Below are 14,986 nucleotides of genomic sequence, written 5' to 3' on the forward strand. Positions count from 1 at the left end.
TCTCTTCTCAAAGGTGGCTTGATTTCCTCTCTTACAGAAGTGGGCCCTAATGGCACACTCAGGAACAGAAGAGGGTGTGATGAAAGGCGATCAGGAGGAGGTCTGTTTTGATAATGGTTAAATTATAGGCCTTCTAGTTTGCAGAGGTGGTGGGGGTGCAGGGGGTGCTGGGAAGACAGCTGGGATGAACCCACCTGGAGTCATGAAAAATATGTCACTGATCTCAGAAACGGTTCCTTTTAAAGGAATCAGAGAATCCAAAGTCACAAATATTTACTGTGTGTTTTTTTGTACTTCTAGCTCTTATATTTGGGTCTTTGGTCCATTTTGTGTTAATTTTTGTACATGGTGTGAGGTAAGGGTCCAAGTTCTTTTTTTTTTTTTTTTTTCTTAAATGTTTATTTTTAAGAGAGACAGAGCGTGAACAGGGAAGGAGCAGAGAGATAGGGAGACAGAATCCTAAGCAGGCTCCAGGCTCGGAGCTGTCAGCACAGAGCCTGATGTGGGGCTTGAACTCACAAACCGCAAGATCATGACCTAAGCTGAAGTCGAATGCTCAACCGACTGAGCCACCCAGGCACCCCCAAGTTCATTTTTTGCATGTAGCTACCAAGTTTTTCCAGGACCACTTGGTAGCCTTGTTGAAAATCAGTTGGCTGTGAAGGCCTGGGAAGATTTCTAGACTCTGTTTCTACACATTAACCTGCAGGTCTGTCATCATGCCAGTATCACACTGCCTCGGTCACTGCTGTCTCTAACCCTAAAGCCATCTAATTACATATCTGCCTGGCTGCTAAAATATTTTCTGTGACACAGATGAATGCTAAGAGACGGGAAACAATGGACACAAACTGAAAATGTGCAGGACAATACTGAACACTGATGGACAAGAGAGGAAAAGCATCGGGTTGTACAAGGTCCAAGCAGGAAAACAAGACCTCCTGTAAGGTCTCCGTCACGTTCGTCTGCCGCTGCGGACCAGTTATTACCGTCCGGTACGCCCTTTGCATGTTTGCTCCCTCTAGCATACCCTTGTCCAAATCTTGTTCTTTGGGTCATCCTGAATGCTTCTATCTCCAGGAGTTTTCACTAGACCCAATCTGTCTCTGGGGGCCCACATTGCTTGCCTTAGCATGGCGATACATACTACTACCATTTACTCACACAGGACTGCACGCTTTAGTGGTGTCTGATCCAGAGCAGCCAAAAGTGTGCTGAATGGGCCAACTGTTCAGAATTCTCTTAAAACCTAACTACTGCACTGATAATCAGCATGCAGGGTCCCAGAACAAGTATAATCTGTATCTTAGTGTTGTAGCAACACAGTTGAATGACCAGCGGTAGTTAAGTTACATAAATACGCGTATGTGTACATGCACTTAAAATCTACAGAATTCATCCCGAACCGGCAACTTATTTGCTTATGATCTGCTATTACTGAGGAGGGGAGAAGTACATTTACTAAAAACAACACGTCTACATTTACCAAACCGCACTGGTTTAAAAAATTATTAACTTGACAGTATGTACGTTTCTCTCATCAATTTTTTTATTGAGCTACTTGTGCAAAGGAATGAAATTACGTGTTTACTAAATTATGTTCAGATCTTTACTCATTTAACAAGTTCATTTAAATATTCCATAAATGACAAGCAGCTTACACATTTGATCACTATCGTTAAAAAGTTAATAAAATGAGTCATAGTCAAAATTTCAACAAGGCGATGTAACATTCATCACTGACCTGACTGAAAGGCCGCACGCGCACCGCGACTGTCACACTGTCCATACGTGGCATAGGCATCTTCACCATTTTCCCGTCACTCATGTTATTTATTTGGTAGAAAAATAAGGTAGAAAGTGCGCTACTTATGCTTCACACTAAAACATTAAAAGCTTAGCCAACAAAAGCAGTTTGTTTCTAGACAATCAATTATTCATGGTCCATTCGTTACACACTATCAATGACCTGTTATAAATTATTTTGCAACACTTACTTATTGATGAGTTTTATAGCCCACATCAAGTATCTCCGCTTCATTGCACACAGTCATACTGCGGAGGACAGGGTCCTGTTCTTTTCCCTTTTCCCTTCCCCACTTCTACTCACACTCTTGGCCCATCCTCGATAGTCTGTGCCTGAGGTCCTATGAAAATGTGTCAGTTTTAAAACCTGAATGTTAAGGGATTTCTGTAATTTGATAGCAAGCTCCTTCACAGCAAGAGTATTATAAAAAAATTTGTTCAGTCTTGTCATTCCGTCGACAGCAGGCACACATACAAGGTGTACCGAACAGCCACGAAACGGACTTGTTTCACATTCCCCCTTCTCAAACCTTTCCAAGAAGTTGCTAGTGAGCAGTGAACCGGTCAATCTAACCTGGATAATTAGTCTCTGAATAATGAAGAGACCGTAAGGACAAATAGCCTTTATGCTTGCTGAACAAGGAATGCCAACGTTATATTTAACCAATGCATTACTTGGAAAATCACTCATTTGAGGTAGAATATACAAAATGTGTTAGACTACAAAACGCGGCAAAATTACATGCCCATAATTTGATTTCAACATAGTAATAACAAGCAAAAAAAAAAAAAAAAATACATTTTTTGATTAGAAATCTCAATCATAGAAGCAAAGTGCATAAATTATAAAATAGCAACTTTGAAAAAGAATCAACAGTTATTCAGTCATCCTCGTTTTAAGACTGGCCTAACACCATTAACTGCAGAGAAAGAAATGGGGCCAGTGCCTACTAGCATTAGAAAGTCATGATTAAAACAGAAATCCCCTCTCAAAAATCTAACAGACACAAACTACTGTGAAGTATACACTTTATTTAACATTCCAATAATAAGCCATATTTACATACTGTATAAATGTATGAAGTCTTAATATAAAATAGAAAAAACTGCCTGGACTAAAAGAATCACACTCCTTATGGAGTTACTTTGCTTATTGAAGAGCTTGTGTCTACAAAAATTTACAGTAATTTATACAAATCATTTTCTTCCAAATTAGATGATTTTTAATAATCCACACAATTTTGATGACTCTACAAATTGGTGTCCATTAAAAACTTGAAAAAAAAATTACAGCATTTTTCTCCGTAAAACTTGCTTTGGAAAGGAAGACAGTTTCTTCTTGCTCCTTCCCAGACCTCTCGTCGGTACCGTAGTAGCTTTTCTAGGCTTGTTCTTTACATCGTCAACCGGGCTTCCCAAAGGAGAAATCAGCCTGATCTTCACTGGAGGAGGGGACCAGGGGTCGTCTTCTTTGTTTCTGAAAACCAAAAACAATTCAAGTAAGAATAAACACACTGTAATATAAAACAGAATCCACTTTCCCACTGTATTCAGAAAAAAGCCTCAAGGAGCGGGTACCCTTTCCTGGTGCTCTGATTTTATGAGAAGCGAAGAAGCTTTATGTCATGAAGGTAACTGGAGGCAGAATAAAGGCCCACGTGACCTGGATGGGCTGACAGCCCAGCAGGCCCGTGAACGGGAGAGAAACGGCAACCCTCAAACCGCACAGTTCACAATTCTGTGCATACTTCCATAATATGCAAGTGCCCCACATATGTCACAAAGCCAACTGATGTATAAATGGTGTTATTACCTACAGTCGAAAGACACATTAAGTCGGTTTTTAAAGTAAGATGAAATGGATTACTTTATGCTTTTATGAAATTCAACCATGCCTAAGCACAAATAAACCTGGAGGAACTTCGCCACGAATGAAGTTTTACTGCCAAGTTTGTAATTATTTTTACTAACTGTTACCTACCTTTACTAAGGAGAGGATGACACATCCCGCCGCCGAGCTCCCACCCCCGCTGCCAGAACAGAAGGACCCAGTGGGCCCCGCCCCGCCCCCACAGCCCAGCTTTGAAGGCTGAATGGGCTCTCACCGCCCTGTGGAGACCCGCCTGTCCTCCCGCGGTTAAATCCAGCGATCACCAGGAGCCGGTACGCACAGATTCTCCTAAGAATTACCCTTTTCTGAAGAGCTTGATTTCTCTAAGACAAGACTCTTCTCAAATCTAATTCGCAAAACAAAATGGATAAAAATTACCGCACAAAAAAGGTCAGACCTGCTTGCTTGTCTGGTCTTTGCAGTCCTGGTGGTTTTCACTTTTTGCTTTCTCACAGTTTCTGTTGATTGAGTGTTATCTTTCTATGGGTTACAAGTTTGGAGAGAGAAATCTTTGGTAATTACATATCCGCAACGTAAACTGAATTCTATCCTGAGTCAAGGAATACCGCCAAACGGTGCTAATGAATTCAGACGCAACAAGTCCCAGATGGACTTTTTTTTTTTTTTTAAGAGTTTTTTTTTTTTTTTTAAGACTTTTTATTTTTGAGAGAAAGCGAGGAAGGGGCATAGAGGGAAACAGAGGATCCGAAGCAGGCTCCAGACTCTGCACCGACAGCACAGAGCCCGACGCGGGGCTCCAACCCACAGACTGTGAGATCATGACCTGGGCTGAAGTTGGCCACTTAACCAACGTGAGCCACCCAGGCGCCCCCCCAACCCAGAGTTTCAGTAGGAACTCTGGTCATTCAGGGGCACTTTTCATCCCCATCCATACGTTCAATGTGTCTCCAAGGCACACGTTTCCTTGTCTGCTGCCCTCTGTCCAAATCCAAACTCTCCTCACCTCATGAAGGAACAGGCCACCAGGGACTACTTTTCCTCCCCAGAATTCATTTCATCCTTCTTTCAATATGCACGTGGCTGGGCAGCAGTATGTAAGGAGCCCCCGCCCCCTGCACGGCCACATTCTGGGTCTCTGCAGTCCACAGTCTTCCCTTCCAGGAAGGCCTGCTTCCTTCATCTTCTATCTAGAGGGCTACTTGGGTATAAATGATTCTTATCAGGCTGTGAAATAATTACGTGTGGTTTAGCCTCTTTAAACCGAGCTCCTGAAAGACAAGGCATTTGCCCAAGTGATTTCCATGGGCGTCTCTGCCCTCGCATAGTGACTGATCACAGCAGATAATTCAAGAAACGCTTTTGAATTAATGTTGCTAACTAGTTCAATCCATGAGCTGTTTTCATTTTAGGGTTATGCGCAGTCAGGTGATTGTACAACTTTGAAACACTGTCCCTCCAAGTGTGGTCTATGGGTGACACCCTGGGAGTTCATTCAGGGACCTCTATTTTAGATAAACACATCCAGAGAATTCTGATGAGATGCTAAAAGTTAAAAACCTCTTCCCCAATAGGTAATCTAAACCTCAGCTGCCAGTAATACACCATCAGCGACATGTCACAGACGTGTCAGAGGGAGGGCGCCTCAAAGTGCAGAGAAGGCAATTTAGGGCTTTCAGTATAAATGTCTGCTCTTGTAAATATTTTTAAAGTTTATTTTTATTTATTTTTTGAGAGAGAGAGCAAGGGAGGGGCAGAGAGAGTGGGAGACGGAATCCCAAGTAGGCCCTGTGCTGTCGGTACAGAGCTGGATGTGGGGTTTGAACTCACGAACTGTGAGATCATGACCTGAGCCAAAGTCAAGAGTCGCTTAACCGATGGAGCCACCCAGGTGCCCCAAATGTCTGCTCTTTTAAAAGAGGTTTATTTAGGAAACGTTGCTTAAAAAAGTAAAGAGCACTTTTTTTTTTTTTTTTTTTTTTGAAGAGTGAGTGAGTTGGGGAGAGGGGCAGAGGGAGAGAGAGGAAGAGACAGAGACAGACAGAAAGAATGAATCTTAAGCAGGCTCCATGCTCAGCACGGAGCCCGATGCAGGGCCTGATCCCATGACCCTGGGATCATGCCCTGAGCCGAAATCAAGAGTCGGATGCTCCACCCACTGAGCCCCCCAGGCACCCCAAGAGCATGTTTAAACAAGCATACAGGGGCGCCTGGGTGGCGCAGTCGGTTAAGCGTCCGACTTCAGCCAGGTCACGATCTCGCGGTCCGTGAGTTCGAGCCCCGCATCGGGCTCTGGGCTGATGGCTCAGAGCCTGGAGCCTGTTTCCGATTCTGTGTCTCCCTCTCTCTCTGCCCCTCCCCCGTTCATGCTCTGTCTCTCTCTGTCCCAAAAATAAATAAACGTTGAAAAAAAAAAAAAAATTAAAAAACAAGCATACAAAGGAATAAAACGCACTTCTTACCAGTTCGTCTCCAAGTCTGGATGTATTGGATGTGTTTTTCTGCCTGGTCCGTAAAGTAGGCGGTGAGAAGACAAACTGAGAAGATAAATCTGAAACTAGTTCTTGCAATTGTGCTGGAGCCTCTATTTTTTTAGCTGAAGAAAGGTAGGAAAGAACAAACACACACTGTAATCCAGGTCTATGTATATGTTATCTCCAGATCTATTTTTTCTAAAAGCTTGGAACAGAGGATGCACGCTGGAAAGACATGAACATTTCCAAGCCTGGAAACACTAACGGGGACACGGTGGCCACTTGAGGAAAGACAAACGCAGGGGAAAATCTCAACACCATTTGGGTAAATCCGGCGTGTAGAACATTTAATGACCCAAACTAAATAGTGCTACGACATAAAAATTAAAGAATCAAACCCAGAACTATTTTTCTAGGAGTGTTAACCGTCACTGCTCCTCATACATTCTGGGGAAGGAAAACATCAATCTTCTATATAACCTGAGCTAGTTTACTTCATAATCCCTACTATTCCAAAGATGACGTTTTTATTTATAAAAGTAATTTTATCTTCAAAGAGACTCAAAACTTTTTTCTTTCCAGATCATTCTGAACTAGTGGTTCTGGCCAAAGAAACAACAGAAAAGTTCACGTCATAAAGGGAAAATGGAAGCAGTGAAGGTAACTAGTACAGGAAAAAACAGGCTGATTGATTGGAAGATATTCCATAGACAAGTAAAAATGGTTTAATTAAGAATTGGCCCAGAACATATAACTAAAAACATCATAGACATTCTCTCAGATTTACATTCACCATCGGGTCTCCGTATCAAAGGCAATTAGCAAAGTCACGATGGATGTGGCATGTGCAGCCAAACCAGTCTTGCACAGGTTAGATTCCAGCTTCTGGATCCTCTACTTGTGGGGCCAAAGGCAAATCAGATAAAACTCTCTCTGCCTCAGTGTCTATAAAATGGGATCACTGTATCGGGACCTACGGAGTCGCCGTGAAGATTACAGGGTCACAAGAGTGTGGGGCGCCCAGCAATTGCTTTGTGGAGGTCTGCACTGGTCACGGAGTCATGACTTTCAGAATTTACAAATCATAAAATAAGATTCTCAAAGTCTGGTTCAACGTTACTTCACCGACCGGGACAATCAAAACTTCTGTAAGATGTCAAATTCTGCTTTTTAAAGCCTAGGATTCTTAAAAAGAAAACAGAGGTGAGGTCAGAACCAAAAGTCCTCTCTGCTGCCTGCTGATAATGGGCAGAAATGGCAACAGCTGGGATTGCTGGTGGTGACCTTCCCCTTCTGACGTTAAAAAGAAACGTATCTATATTCTTTCTAGGAAATGAAAACATTCGGTTCTCTGCAGCGGCTATGCCTTTTCAAAGACCAGCTCACGCTCTTCACCTCCGGTTCCCCCTGCACTGCAGAGGGCGATCAGGAACTAGAAACCTACACTACCATGTGCCAAAGAATCCGGCCTCCACCACGCCTTCCACGCGCTTGTATCAGCCAGACAAGACTTTGTTCTACCTGTCGGCATGTGAATTCCTCACCCATCTCTCTCCAGCGCTACTTAAGGCTTGAGGAGTTCCAAAGTCCTGGCTTCAGAGCCAGGAACGTACTGGTAAGCAGCTTTAACAACTCTGAGCAGCCAGCAGGAGTTGGCTCCACGGACACTTATTCTGGGGGGGTAGGGGGTGGGGGGAAGCTCTGTGTCCCTGAACTTCCATCTCCCACCGCAGACAACAGCACCCTTCCCCGGGCTGCGGAGAGTCAGATCAGCCGGCGAACATACACCCACTCCGGCCTCAGGCAGACGGCGTGCCCCTCTTCAGTAACTGTTGCTAGCAACAGAAATTACACAAAGTCCACTGAAACGCCAAGCTTCGTGTTCTTCCAACCAGCGAAACACTTCTGACTACATTCGGAGCGGTGGTTTCTTTGATGGGTTTCGATTAGAGGACTTTCTGCACCTGCTCCCTGCACTTCCAACCCCTCCCCGAAGAGCTTTCAAAATACGACTTAAGTCAGCATTGGGGACAGAGGCGCAGTGAGAGGGCAGAAGGATGGACAGAGGCTCCGTGGGGGGTGGCCACCCCGGTGAAGGAGCGACAGAGCGGGGCGCTGGCATCTTCACTGCACACGGAGGAAAAGCAGGTTCAGGAGGGCTATGCGGCCCCCTCTCCCCCACCCACCCAGCTAGTAAAGTGGCAGGAATGACATCTTGCAGCCCCCCCATTTCTCATCACTTCTCACCAAAAGGGGTCTCTTTTTACTACTAGAAAATCTGAAAACCATTCAAATACCTACCAGGAGAAATCGTGAGCAGCCTGTGGCCCGTCAGCGGGATGCGACGCCACCCAGGAGCCCTCAGTGTGTGAGTGACAAAACACACAAGCATCTGAAGATACTCAGCGAGCGAGGGGGGGAAGCAGAATACACAGCTGTACACACATCAGGCTGTTGGGTTTTAAAAAAACAAACTACAGGGGCACCTGGGGGACTCCGTCGGTTAAGGGTCCGACTTCGGCTTAGGTCATGATCTCATGGTTCGTGAGTTCAAGCCCCGCATCCGGGCTCTGTGCTGACAGCTCAGAACCTGGAACCTGCTTCGGATTCTGTCAGTCCTTCCCCCACTTGCCCTCTCTCTCTCAAATATAAATAAGCATTTAAAAACAAACAAACTATACCTACAACGGGAAGAGACTGCGAACACTTGTTATTGGTCCTCTGGATGACTTTTCTGATTTTCTATGGCAGGCATGAATTTATTACAGAAAAAGTTATAGTTAATGGGCACATGGAGGGAGGATGACTCTGCAAAGGTGACAAAACTCAGAATTCCTGAGATGTCTGCCGTCTGTACCAGAGCAACACACAACTTCGGTGTTGGCTGCACTGTTCTAAGTCACGAGGAAAGCAGAAAAGACTTGTGTTAATGACCTTCTGCTCCCCACACTGCTGCCTTTCAGTAATTTGAGCTCTAACAGAGCAGCTTAGTAACATGAGCTGTGATGAGCGTTCTGTTCTGTTCTGTTCTGGGCAGAGTATGGGTGTGGCCCACCTTTCCTAACTAACACCAGGAAGAACTGAATTACACAGGACCGCAAAATCAAAGATCTGACTTTAAAACACTGGGAGGGGGCAGAGGAGACCTTCTACAACCACAAATTATTATTTTTTTTAATGTCTATTTATTTTTGAGAGAGAGGGAGAGGAGGAGGGGCAGAGAGAGGGAGACGAGGATCCGAAGCGGGCTCCATGCTGACAGTGGAGGGCCCAATGTGAGGCTTCAACTCAGAAACCGTGAGATCATGACCCGAGCCAGTCAGATGCTTAACAGAATGAGCCACCCAGGCGCCCCAACCACAAATTATTTTTATTTTTTTTTTAAGTTTATTTTGAGAGAGAGGGAGAGAGAGAGAGAGAGAGAGAGAGAGAGAGAGAGAGAAAATCCCAAGCAGGCTCCATGCTGTCAGCACAGAGCCAAATGCGGGGCTCGATCTCACGAACCATGAGATCGTGACCTGAGCCAAAGTCAAGAGTCGATCGCTTAACAGAGACAGCCACCCAGGCACCCCTCAAATTATTTTTAAAAAATGAGGACAAGCGCCCTTTCCTGGGCTCAAGCTATGTTAATATAATGGATTACTGCATAAATATGGAAATTAAAGAAGTGCTTGTGCAGTGAATGCTGAATATAGAAAATTTCAGTTTGCAGATTTTTAAATGGCTTATCTCCCCGTGGCCTTCCTCGAGTCAGGAGGCGTCTAACAATATGGGTTGTTCCTCACTGCGTTTGTATGAAAAGGTTTAAATAAATACAACAACACAGTCACCTACTTCACTCACAAGTCCCTGAGCTGCTTTGCTGAAATCAACATCTTAAACCTTAGGTAAACAACTGCTTCTATCACATTTGCAAAGAACTCCCGCACCAGGTCTGTCGGGCCACAGCACCTTTTAGATCCTTTTTCTTGATTGCCCGCTTTACTGAAAAATCCCCCTCCAAATCTTAACAGCACGGAGACATCGTAATCTCTTTGTTATTCTATGTAGACCTATGCTTTAGACCTAAATAGTAAGAGGTTCTCATCACCCCTTTGGGAAGGTGTGCCCTGTACCAACCCAACAGTGCCTCATGGGCGCAATGAGGCAGGCTGGACAGGCAGCCGAGCCAACTGGGAGGGGGGGGGGGCTACCGGGAGCACGCATTTAGGTCATCTGCGTCCTAAATGACAAAATGTAACCACTCCTTCCTTCCCCTCCCTCCAAACAATCTGAAGTTGCAGGTATCAGCTGGGTCACGAGCCAAACACGGCTGCACTTAGATGAAAAATGCTGATTCTATGGGGGGAAAAGTTAAGTCACTGACGACGGCAGAATGACGAGAGGATACTATTCTAAAAGATAAAACCCATGACAAGTGCATTATAGGATTTAAAGAGTCCTACTGGACCAGAAAGTTCTTGAATCTAAGATAAACCTTGAAATAGAAAATCTTTAAATGTTACTATTAAAAGATCAAGACTGTTTTCTTCTTTGGAACAGGGAGGACTTCTCTATAACTACTAATCATTTTCAGGAGAAATAACCAATTACAGTCTTGAATCGAACTATGCTGAAAATAGAAGACGTTGCATGAGATGAAAATTGTGCTTTGAACACAAGTAAAAGTACCTTTCTCTTTCCTTGGAGCCTTTGACACAGGAGGAGAAAAGACAAACTCCGTTTCTGGTTCCGAAGGGTCCAGCAGTGAGACGGCCTTGCTGGCCCTAGTCCTCCTGCCGCGCGTGGACTGGGTCACGGCCACCGCGGCGGGCACTTTGGCTTCTGGGTCACCTGGTTCCTTTGGGTCTTCACCCGTGCATTTTTCCGATATTAAGCGTAATGCACGTGTCTGGCTTTGATTTTCGGTCCTTTTTGTAAGCTTCCTCTTTGCGCTGGTCACCGTGGCAAGTTCCTCCGCTGGCACGGAAACGGACTTTTCTAAAGCTGGCTTCCCGGCGTCAGCCTTGCCACCTCTGGCTGGGGTGCTCCTGGCGGACCTCCTTTGGCGGCTGGGAGTCTGCGTCTTCTTGGGACTCCTCACTTCCTTAGTGGCCTTAGATCCCACATCTTCAGGTGGTTTTTTTCTCGGCCTACCCCGTTTCCTAGGCAGATCCGATTCGGTTTCAAGAGCCAGCTGGGATGTGTCACGTTGACAGTCTTCCAGAACATCCGGCGTGCTGACTTCTCTCTTTTTGGCCCTGCTGTTGTGCTGAACAGGCGGTGCCTCTTCAATGCACATGGGATCTGGTTTGTATCCTACACTTCTGGAAGAGCCGACGTTAGCACTTCTCAGTTTTCTGGTGCTTCCGCCAGAACGTGCTCCTTTACTGACTTTTACATCTTTATCGGCCATTTCAACACTGTCGGCATTTTCTACTGCTTTTTTAATGCCTCTAGGAGTCTTTTTTGTAACCGGTGAAAGCTTACTTTCTCCATCTTGCTTATATCCCGTGGTTTCAGAAGCCCCTAGTTTAGCACTTCTCAGTTTTCTGGTGCTTCCGCCAGAATGTGCTACTTTACTAACTTTTACGCCTAGATCTACCATTTCAACACTGTCGTCATTCTCCACCGCTTTTTTAATTCTTCTAGGGGTCCTTTTGGTGACAGATGAAAGCTTAACTTCCTCAGCTGCCGGCTCCAGCAGCGGAGAGGATTTTAACCTCCCGAGTGAGCCACCCGGAGTGGCCGGTGGCTCCCGTGCCATAGGATGATCACTTTCTGAAGTGTCTTGGTGATCTTTTCTTTTCCGTCCTCTTCGAGGAGTAACAGAATTTTGGGGTACTTGCTGGTTCGGAGACGCTCCTCTGACGTCAGAACAGGCAATTTCGGAAGCCCCAGAGAGGTCCTTCATTCTCCTCGCTCTCCTCCCGCCCGAAAGCCCCGGGGTGCCAGGGGTGGCGACATCCGTGGACTCCTCCTGCTGAGCTGGTCTGACACTCAGGTTTTGGACGCGCTGTCCTCTCGTGCGCGTTCTAGAGGAAATCATGTCATGCGTCTGGCTCACGCTTACGGTCAGTGTACTGGTTTCCTGCACAGTCTTCGGCGTAGATCTGACTACCTTGCTGGGACACATTACCTTCTGGCTTATTAAAGGTAAGTTGTCATGAATGGATGGTGGTTCCACTGTATCTGAAGTAATTTCTTTACTTCTTGTGTCTTTAATCACATCTAATAAATTTTCTGCAATGGCTACTTTAATGGGTTCAGGCACATATGGTAACGTCTCCAGCTTCTGGGACTCCCGGTCACTCGCAGTGACAGACACGAAATCTGCGGCGTGTCCGCGACCACCATTCTCCCCGCCGCACGCGGGTTTTTCCTCCGCTGCCGTGTTCGCCGCTGTAGCTAGCACGTTAGATGCGGCAGAATCACCTGTCTCAAACTCTCCTTCTTCACCTTCCAGTATCAAGGTAAAGTTGCTCTGCGCCCCAAAAAGTTCCCCATCTACTTCAGCAACGTCACACTCAGCGGAGTCTTTATTATCAGGCAAGTCACAGAACTGCCGCTCAATGGTATCAAAGTTATACTGGAGCTTAAGGGCCCCTGAGGGATACAACTCATTAAATGAAAGATCGTTAGCCTCGTGTCCCGAATCTTGAACTCCAAGCTTTTCATGTTCAATCACCTAAAATGAATTAAAGATAAGAGAAGGGTTAAAGGATTTTCACGCATTTATTTGAAGCTAAAGCACAAAGGTTTTAAATAATCATCTCACCCTTGGTTTATGAGCTGTTAAACATAAGCTACATTTAATCTGGCCTATGCTTATGGGTTTATTTTATAAAACGTCCATTTAAGCCATCAGACATTATTACTCAGTCAAAATAACTAGACAAAAAAAGATTGAGATTCTGAATGGAATTAAAATAGAAATCCCACATTTCCCTAGCTAAAAAAAGACAGTCTTTATAAAACCTTGAAAATTATCACGATGCTAACAACAGCTGTGAGAAGAATTTAAAGGACTTATTCTGTTCTCACTCAAGGAAAAAAAAATTAACCAGAGAGAAAGAAACAACCCCCAAATCGCATTTTAATGGGAATCCCCACATTACCTAACTAGCCACACTTTTTCTAAACAGCACGATCCCCATAAGGTTGAAGAAGAGTTCACCTACATAAGCTCCCTTGGGCTAGACTCAATCCTCTTGCCTTTGCTGGGGCTGCATAAACCATGAAATTCCTAAGGCTTTCAAGTTCAGTACCTCTCTTGCAAGGGTTTGGTGGAAGAAGGAATGGTCCTTGCATTTACCTTTTGGTAAGGGAAGGGGAGAAAAAGGAGGAGGTAGAAAGTAACAGAGAGATCTCCTGACCAAGAAGGTAGAACATTCCCACCCACCTAGACAATGACATTTTCCCACTCCCCAAACATTCAGCGAGGAGAGACTGCAAGTACCCAGAGACGCGGGTTCCCACTCACACCACACCCACGGTTTTATTAGCTTCCCAGCTGAAAGAATGGGAACTATGGCCACCTATGTTACAGTGAGAATACTCACGAATACGAATACGGATAAGCACCACACTATTGTGAGTTAAGAAACTTCCCAAATACGACCTAGTCACATTTCTATAAATTAGAGGTGTTTTTGCTTTATCTTAAATTCATTTATCGTACAAAGGTTGCCCATTGATTGTAAAAGAAACGTGACGGAATTTTTAGAAAGCAAGTCGTATTAAATACCAAAAAAAAAAAAAAAAAAAATTCTTTCTCAAGGGTATAGAGGTTAAACCCCAGCCAATTGGTTATCATTCTCCTACAAGTATGCATGGGGGAAAAAGTTCTATTTAACTGTATTCAATTATTTTCAAATATAGGCTCTGAGTAGTTTTGATGCCATACTTGTCTCTGGAGTAGCCAGGGTCTGTTTTCTCATGGCTAAAAGACCTTTCATTTGAACCAGATACTAAGCAAAAATTAAACTGTTAGAGGTGCCTGGGTGGCTCAGTCAGTTGAGCGTCCGACTTTGGCTCAGGACATGATGTCAATGGCTCATGAGTTCAAGCCCCACGTGAGGCTCTGTGCTAACAGCTCGGAGCCTGGAGCCTGCTTTGGATTCTGTGTCTCCCTCTCTGTGCCCCTCCCACGCTCGTACTCTCTCTCTCAAAAATAAAAATTAAAAAAAATCTTTTAATTTAAATTGTTAAAATTGTGACTTCACATAGCCTTTTGGTTTTCATGAAAAACAATTTCTCACTTAAAGGATTTATTCTTTTATATTCCACAAAACAGTCACACTTTTTTTTTTCACGCACGTTATTATAAAGAGGCTTTTAGATAGCAGTCAGGTAAACGTATACATTAGGTTTAAACTACGGTTTGAAACCTAACTAAACCACAACTAACAAGTAAAAAATTAATGTTTTTACATGAATTTCTTGAGTATCCGGAGGACCGTCAGAGACAGGAGGCTTTTCTTCTGGAAAGTCAACACTTGCTTTCAGCACATCGGCTGCTACTTCATGATCTTCTTTTAAGGTCAGTGCTATTTCTTGGTCAGACTTATGACCAGAGGTAACGGGACTTTCGGAGGCAACAAGCCCCAGGTCCCCAGTGTCACCATGGACGTCAGACGCAGCTGAAAGACAAACGAGAGTTAATCCTCCAGGTTTTAGACGGAAAGAAAACCAGAAAGATACACACCACACTATGTGAGAAGCCACAGAAAGGTTAGGGCCGTGTTGCACTGGAGACTGTTTCCTTGAAAACCAGACATATTGCCACATGGCTTCTGACATCTGACGGGAAAAGCCAGTCAGGGTTTACATGTGAATCCCATCTCTTCGGTATCCATTCGGTTTAAACAACACATAC

General features: G+C 44.6%; 2 protein-coding genes across 14 annotated transcripts in view; both read right to left on the reverse strand.

Moving 5' to 3' along the window:
• LOC123586588 (kinesin-like protein KIF28P) overlaps positions 1-1,828 on the reverse strand; it is a 78,918-nt gene extending 77,090 nt beyond the window's left edge. The window contains exon 1 of the mRNA XM_045455813.1: positions 1,745-1,828. Coding sequence (XP_045311769.1) covers positions 1,745-1,828 — 84 coding nt within the window. The remainder of the gene's footprint in view (positions 1-1,744) is intronic.
• The window catches only part of AHCTF1 (AT-hook containing transcription factor 1), an 80,444-nt gene continuing 66,985 nt past the window's right edge, over positions 1,528-14,986 (reverse strand). For 12 of the 13 annotated variants that reach the window (XM_045453218.1, XM_045453212.1, XM_045453220.1 and 9 more), the window contains 5 exons: positions 14,542-14,750; positions 10,801-12,796; positions 6,118-6,251; positions 4,095-4,177; positions 1,528-3,283 (listed from right to left, as the gene is read on the reverse strand). In XM_045453218.1, coding sequence (XP_045309174.1) covers positions 3,094-3,283; positions 4,095-4,177; positions 6,118-6,251; positions 10,801-12,796; positions 14,542-14,750 — 2,612 coding nt within the window. In that variant the 3' untranslated portion in view covers positions 1,528-3,093. Of the gene's footprint in view, positions 3,284-4,094; positions 4,178-6,117; positions 6,252-8,430; positions 8,565-10,800; positions 12,797-14,541; positions 14,751-14,986 lie in introns of those variants that run through there. The other variant, XR_006706018.1, reaches the window with a different exon arrangement.

This window comes from Leopardus geoffroyi, chromosome C3 (assembly GCF_018350155.1).
Source record: "Leopardus geoffroyi isolate Oge1 chromosome C3, O.geoffroyi_Oge1_pat1.0, whole genome shotgun sequence".
NCBI classification, from domain to species: domain Eukaryota; kingdom Metazoa; phylum Chordata; class Mammalia; order Carnivora; family Felidae; genus Leopardus; species Leopardus geoffroyi.